General features: G+C 33.5%; 1 protein-coding gene across 1 annotated transcript in view; it reads left to right on the forward strand.

Annotated features, from left to right (window-relative positions):
• The window catches only part of LOC106478370 (peroxisomal trans-2-enoyl-CoA reductase-like), a gene marked incomplete at its 5' end in the record, with an annotated part of 32628 nt that extends 24745 nt beyond the window's left edge, over positions 1-7883 (forward strand). Inside the window, 3 exons of the mRNA XM_022381965.1 lie at positions 5809-5913; positions 7012-7126; positions 7610-7883. Of these exons, the coding sequence (XP_022237673.1) occupies positions 5809-5913; positions 7012-7126; positions 7610-7683 (294 nt within the window). The remainder of the gene's footprint in view (positions 1-5808; positions 5914-7011; positions 7127-7609) is intronic.
• Positions 7884-8154: the final 271 nt, after the last annotated feature.

The following is an 8154-nucleotide window of genomic DNA, read 5'->3' on the forward strand; positions in this document are numbered from 1 at the left end:
TTAGTTGTGGAATTGTAAAAGTAAGTTTATTTGTATGTTAGTCATAGTACCATTAGGGAGGTATTTCCATTGAAACAATATTTCTAAACTTGGCCTATAACAGTGTATAAGTGAACAATGTAGAAATGTTACACAAGAAATAAATTAAGAAAGCATCTACTGACAATACAAAGAGTTAGAACAGAATATCAGTGATGGAATAAAATGTCTTGGAAATGAAGTGACAATTGCAAATATTAAATCCACCACATCTATTTCTGTATCTGCCCAAGAATTCCAAAATATAATACCATTTACTACAAAAAAATGGAATAGGAAAACATGTTTAGTCTACACCAATTACAACTACTTCTGTGCCATCTATTACTGAAGGACCTTCCTGGTATAATCTAGCCACGATAATACCCAACCAAGTTTCAGAATTCTGACATGGTACAATACCTCCTCTCATATAATTAGCTATTCTGATTCAATGCTGCCATCTATATGTAAATTTTATTTTATGTATGCCACAAGCCTTCTATCTCCCCTCAATTGGAATTGACTGATTCCAATGCATTTCTTATCCAAATCATCATGCGTCAACCTTCCACCAATAAGAGTGCGACATACTCTCATGATGCATGTGGCTCCCTCTATTCAATTCTACCAAACTATTACATTTCGTTTGGCAGAACTAGTGTTCAGACGTTTTCTTTTGGTGCTCTTCATGTGAGTCGTGATTCTAATAGTTTAATTGCCAAAGTGGGATTTCTTCATTGTTTTCTCTTTACATTGAAGAAATCTTTTAACTTAACTTATATCTCAGTTTTTTTTCTTCTCACTCTCGCATATTTTACATCAAACACTTTTATTTGATTTACTTATTTCTACAATGAATTCTGAGGTTCATGTTACCACTTCGGGTGTTATACCACTAGCACTATTTTCATAGGGGGGGGGGGGAATCTGTCATTGGATTTCTGTTATTATCTATCTATCATGAGATTGATTGTTATATGGGTAAACCACTAATCCTCCTGAACAAGCCAAACCTGTTCAGGCCAATGAAGAATAAATAGCCTTTTTACAGCACCGGATTTTGCAGTGTTTTTTCCTACCCCTCCAGCAGAATGAGCTAGGCCTAATATTTTTCTACATGATTTCTCAGGTATGTTATGTTTTTTTAATAATTCCTTATTACCTCTATGTTGGCTCATTTGTAATCTTTCACTCTCACTTTACACACATGGTTTCACTGTAGTTGGGATGTCCCAGGTACTTTTGCTACCTCTTTTTTTTCATGATTTCCTTGGCGATATGTTTTCGATCATATATCTGACTTTTGCAAATCTTGTGTGTAATCTGTACATCAATACTCGAACCTTGCCTCTTTGGTTGCACACTTGTCTGCCTGTCCCCTTTCAGGGGTTTCTCATCTCGTTGAAGGGCATGTTGCCAACAGTACTGGAGACAAACCCAAGGGTTCTGGACCAGTGGGAACTTCACTATATTAGGTTGTTACCCTTTGCTGATCTTTCACTATAGTTCCATGGGTTCTTTGGGTCTTATCAGAGGGACTTGTCATTCAATTCCTTTCTCCACCTGTTTTGTCCCTGATTCCCTTTTTCTTCTCTTTGACTTGGGAGCCTGCTTCTGTTTGTGGTACAAGATTTTCTGTCTTTACTGGCCATTGCACATGTTTGTCATCTTTCTCCAGGCACCCATTGCACTGTCTCAAGTGTTTTCATTCCTCCAGATTCTCCATCACATTTTTACTACAGTTTGAGAGTTCTTACCACTTTCCAGTTTGAAGCCACACTGGGGGTGGTGGACTGTGGAGTCATCCTCCTGAATGAGGTTATGAAATACAAATAAAATATAGAAACGATTATTAAACCATTCAGTTGAGAGTTTCAGTGTAGGGAAGTTATAACTTTAGCTGGTCAATTCATCAGTGGTCAATAGAGAAATCAATGAGAAGCATACTGGGCTCAATTTGAAATCATTTCTTGAGGGACTGGGTGGAATAATAAATTGCAAGCTGTTCATCTTGCTTCCCATTTAAAAGGACCAGCTTTAATGACATAAAGTAACCTTCAAGCTGAAAGCTGTAACAACTATCAAGCAATGGTAGCTGCCTTATTCTACAGCTTTGGAGTGACACACTAGTAAGAAATATCCAGAGCAAAGTTTTGGAGCAGGGTAGGGAGGAAAGAAGAGACCCTAGCTGAACTTATGGAAAATTAGGAAAGGCTTTCCCAGTTAACTTACACAGATACTCATTGTGAAATGGATATGTTGACATGTGCCCAATTTATATATGCGATAACAGGTGAGGATATGAGAAACGGGTTAAGCAAAGTAGGGGTACATCTTCAAAAAAACTCTTCAGTTGACAATGAAACTTGAACCACACACTAGCAGGCACATGTAGTGAGAGTAGTGTGGTGGAACCAAACATTCCAGCTTGTCTTGAGGGATTTGTAAGAGGTCTCATGGATCTGAAGAAGAGATATCACACTGATTTTACTTGGATTGGTTTGTTGTTTGACAATTTTTGGTGCAAAGCCACTAGGCTATCTGTGCCAACCAACCAGTAAAAACCGTAAAAGTAAAATTTTATAAAATGTAAAAATATATAGAGTTAAAACTAAACAAAGGCCAATGGCTCGTAAAAATTTAAAAAACACAATTAAGTTGGACAGTGTCATCATTGCCAATGACACTGTTCAATGTCAGGGGTAAACTTGTAGAAAAGACATGTCTAAAATGGTGCCACTGCTCATGACAGTAAAATGTGGGCTATTGTGACTTGAGTGTCACAAAGGCTACATATTGGTGTGTCAGTACCAGATAAAAGAAAGTTACAAAAACTGTGACCAATGTGTATCCTAGCCAGGACAACTTCCTTCTGCCAATCCTTATGGAAGCAAGACGGCCAAAGAGTAACAGTAGGTTTGGTCTGGAAGTTGCTCACCAAGTCGATTGCCAACTGGCAAGAAGCCACGACTTGAGTACAGGACCATAGTCCATATATGGGACAGGCATAGCCTTAATGGCACCAGAGCAGATGGGTTTAACTGTGGTGTTAGCAAGCTCATTTTTGCAAATACCGACGTGGCCAGGTATCCAGAAAAACTGGATGGAAATGGAAGATAGAGAAAAATGAGCCAGTCATTGTTGAATATCAACGAGAACAGGGTTAGAACTAATAAGGGATTCCAGGGCCAGTAGAGAGCTAAGAGAATCATTGTGAATAGTACATTCGTTGTACTGCATAGCTTCTACACGATCCAGGGCCAGAGAAATGGCATACAACTCGGCAGTGAACACAGAAACTGTAGAAGGGATCCTGCGAGCAACTACTGAGACATAGTAAACCATGGCAGAGCCTACAGAGTCACCTGATTGTACTTAGAAAAAGACTTAAATCAGTTTCTTATAAAATGAAAAATTGCTAAGATATTAATGCTTATAAGACTGGATTCCATTGAGATATGTCTGTATAATTCCCACTGCAAGAAAAGATGAACTCCAATGTTAAGCAGGTGTTAGAAAGGGCCATATGTTTTACTGAAAGAAATCAATTATGTGGTTTACATAATCCAGAAGTCAATGACAAGCAGTCTATGCCGAAGTTAATCCACTATGATTGTCTTTAGAAGTATATTGTTAAGAAAACAACTAATTTGGTAAATCCAGAAAAAAAATTTGGGAATAGAAAGTCAACCTGCTAAGGATCCTAGAGTTCTCGTGAAGAGAACATCCAGAGGATCAATAAGCATATAAAACCACCAGTGGTTTCACTCAATCATCTACCACCGTAGAATTCTCCTAGTGGCAGGACAGCAAGTGACGATAAGGGACAAGAGGCCATCCCTTCTGCATAACATAGGCTTCAGAAGAGAAAACTACCAAAACTACTTGGTGAATGGACATTCTAGTGTTTTCTTATTTTTGTATTGGAATTTTGTTCAAGGGACTTCACATTCCAGGAAGAAGGCAGTGTTGTAAGCTATATATTCAATGTTTTAATTTATATGTAAGCTAAAGGACATGGGACCTTGATTTGTTGGGAGTTTGGTGTCACAAAGCAGCTAGACTATATAAAAAGTAAAAAAAGCTAAAAGCTAAACAATGCCCAAAAATCAGGTCAAACTAAACAGATTTAAAAAGGCCAAGGGCCCATAAAAAGCTAAACACAATTAAGCTGGACAGTGTCACCATTGCCAATCACAGGGGTAAACCCTGAGAAAAGACATGTTTGAAATGGTGCTGCCATTCACATTCAAAATGATGGCATGAAATTAAAATGTGGGCAACTGAGACCCGAGTGTCACAAAGGCCACACATTAGCTGATCAGTCCCACATAAAAGAAAATGATGATTAAAAAACCTGTGACCAATGCATAGCCAATACAAGATAACTTCCTCCCTCTGATCCTAATGGGAAACTAGACAGCCAATGAACAACAGAAGGTTTGATTTGGAAAAGCTTATGAATTTGATCACCCCAAATTAATTGCCAACTGGCATAAAGCTGTGCCTTGATCACAGGGACTGAGATAGAGAAACTGCAACTAATTTCTAGACACATGTACATTAGTTACAAGTTGGAGTTAACTCAGTTAGTTCAATGGTGTGTTTAATGAGTGTTAGGTAGGTTTTTCTGACAAATCATTACGTGTGAAGTTATGCCCTCAACAGCGTACAGGTAGATGTAGCTGGTAGAAATATTAAAGGAAATGAATTCTTTATCATTATGTCACTTTATGTGGATTGGACTTCTCATTATTTTTACCAGATAATTTAGAAGAACCTGCCTAATGAAAGAATACAACAGAACAATAACTTACCAACTGCTATTTGCAATTCTTAAATGTGCATTAAACAGGCATATAAAAACAACTGTGTACATTATTTACATATTGTTCATTAACAGTATTTCTGTTCTGAAAGTATTGTTGGCAGTAAATGTAAGCACTAATTCAAATATTTAATTAAGTCAGTAAACTCTTTATTATGAATTGTGATTATTAAATCTACTCATGTATTTGTCATTGTGGTGTATTTCATATATAAAAGAAATCAGAACTTTGAATGTGCTGTGCATTTTACAATAAAAATAGTGCTGGATTTGTCACATATTTAACTGTTTAAAACATAGTATAAATAATATGTACGACATATTGTACTATTGGGATTGTTTGTGTACTACATAAAAGAGACATTGTGTTGTAAAACAAAGAATAATAATCTTAAGCCCTGTATGATTAATTATTAAATATATATATAAAAAAATATAATTTAGTTAATTTTTACTACCTTTTTTTTTGGTTTTAATGAAACCTTATTGAAGTGGTGGTCAAACAATTAGTATTTTTATAAACAATCACCTTTTTTTGCTTATCTAATGGTTAGTGACCCCAAGAGAAGGTATGAAGTCACAAGAGATTGTCTCAAATGAATAATGTTTTTGTTGGCTATGAAACTAGTTCTTAAAAATATTACCTAAAAAATATATGTATGCGTGTTTGAAGTTACAATTGTTGTCTGTACAATATTATAAAATATAATTAATATAACCTAGTCTTAATTTTTTTATTAGTTTTATAGTGCAGAAAAAGGTCAATCTCAAAAGTTGTTGTGGTCTCCACTAAGAAAACAAGAAATAGATACATTTTTGGATATAGTGGCTTTGGTATGCACATGCAAGTCTATTATTGACAGTTTGAATTACAAAACAAAAAATTACTTAACTAAAGAGTACAATGTTTTATCTTTAAAAAATACACATACGTGAATATCAAATTTTAAATTTCACAGGGGAACTCTATATATTCTGAAACAGCAGCAAAAAACTATCCCATAGACGTTTTTGAGAGAGTAAAACCTCATCTTCCAGCTAAACGGCTAGGTACCCCTGAGGAGGTAATGTTTAATCTTATTCTGCATGATTTTTAAAATAAAGTTGTACAAAACATAACGAAAAATACCTATTTTCTTGGTTACTATTTGTAATGCTAAATAATAGCTTGATGAGCATAATAAATATTAAGCTCTTTTAGAGGTGGACTGTTACAAACCAAAGTTAGTAATTCATTAGTGAGTTCTCTAATTAGCCAAGTCTATTTTGTATTTTATTATGTCAGCACTTGCTATTATTAAATATTGGTATAGAGAATATTTTGTTATTATGATAATTGTGATTATAAAATTGTTTAAATAATTCATATTTATATAAAAAAAAGTATCTTATTTTGTTTAACACATTTAAAGTTTTCATATGTTCATAGTAAAATACATAATAAGCTTGCACATTAGCATCTGAAAGTGAACAAATGTTACAAAAAATCTCTAATATGTACGGACTTAAAATGCAAGAAACATAAAAAAAAAATAAAGTCTGACTTGGTTATTGTGAATATTTTGTGGCTTATAGTGGTTAGTGTGACAGACTGGGAATTAGATGGTCAATGGTTTACATTTTGTGACTGAAAAATTGTGCTTTGAATTGGGGGTTGTGAGTGCAGCCTAAAATTAGGGAAAGCTTATACAGATAGCGTTTGTGTAGCTTGCGTGATTATTGAAAAGAAACAAAAGTCATCTGAAGTCTATTTTGATGGTTTGTCACAAAGCTTAAAAAGATTGTTTTACCCAATTTTCGTTCTTAATACTATACTATTGTATTTCATACAAATCACTAAAGTACTAACTTAGATGATAAGTTCTGATATTAAACAAAAGGTTTCACAGACACTGCCTTCTTGTACATTAAAGATACATCTTAAATTATTTCTTCACAAACCTTTTAACTCTCTGGTAGAATGACTAAAAATATCACAAGAAAAAAGTAATGGCAGTTCAGTTCATTATTATGTTTCAATACATTCCTTAGCTGTTTAGGTATTCAACATAGTATTAATTTTTCTATACACTCTTGATTTACTGAAATTGCTATATTGTAAAGAAGTTTAAATATTTTGACCAAATTAAAACAGAAACCAAGATTTAATTTTTTTTCTACAGGTATCAGCAGCCGTTTGTTTTCTTCTGTCTCCTGCAGCATCATATATAACAGGAGAAACTGTGCATGTAGATGGTGGGGGTCGTCTTTACAGCCCACTGTTTTGGACTGTACCAGGTTAGCTGAACTTCTATGTTTAATTTGATATAAAAACAACTTGAATTGTCACCTGTTATGAAGAAATTTTTACATTACATACAATTTATGTATCAAAAAGTTTTGAAGTAAATGTAATATTAATTGTTTAAAAAAAGTTTGCATTTGAAGTTAGGCAAGTCCTGTTTTCCTGACTCCAATCACCAACATTTGATTAACATTTAAAAGAAGTTCTAGAGTTTGTTTTATAACTTTTCATTTACTTCCATTCACAGTAGATTGGTAAATGACAAAATAAACATTTAAAATTGTGGAATATATTATAGTTTATTTTAATTCCAATCATATAAATATTCTAATTCAGTTATAAATCTACTACGAACATTGTAGTTGATCTAGTTTTATTCTAGCACCAGTGTTAAAGGATGCTAATGTATGTTCTTTTATTATACAAAGTTATCAAGCATCTTGAACAAACATTAATTTTTTTTTTCCTCAATGCAGATCACAAAATGCTTCAACCATTCCACAGTAATCAAGGTGTTGAAGAGGCTACCAAACCTAAATCAAAACTTTAACCTTATATCTGCATTATTTTATATAAAAATTGATTTGATTACAAAATAGTGTCATTGTACAAAAACAATTAGTAATTTTGGTTAAAATATGTTCCATATAAGTATAGCATATTGTTTTCTGTAAATATTTAATGGTTTTACTCCATTGAATCATTTAATGTTTGTGAATTTTGACCTGGGTAATGTTTTAAATATAAATAGATATAAACAATGAAAAACATTTCAGATAACCAGTTCATTCTAAAGTAAAACATAAGAATAAAAGGAATATTTTATAAACAAATGTTTACTATGTATAATGAAAGTTGATGAGAAATAATATATCTATTTTTAAAAATTGTGTGATCATTTGTAGTTTTTTTTCTAATAAGTCAGTTGAGTGTAAATGAAATGGTGCTAAAAATAAAATCAACTACTTATGTTTACAAAATACATACATCATGGCTATTCTTACGTGAACTGTGTACTATG

This window comes from Limulus polyphemus, unplaced genomic scaffold, assembly GCF_000517525.1.
Source record: "Limulus polyphemus unplaced genomic scaffold, Limulus_polyphemus-2.1.2 Scaffold204, whole genome shotgun sequence".
NCBI lineage: Eukaryota > Metazoa > Arthropoda > Merostomata > Xiphosura > Limulidae > Limulus > Limulus polyphemus.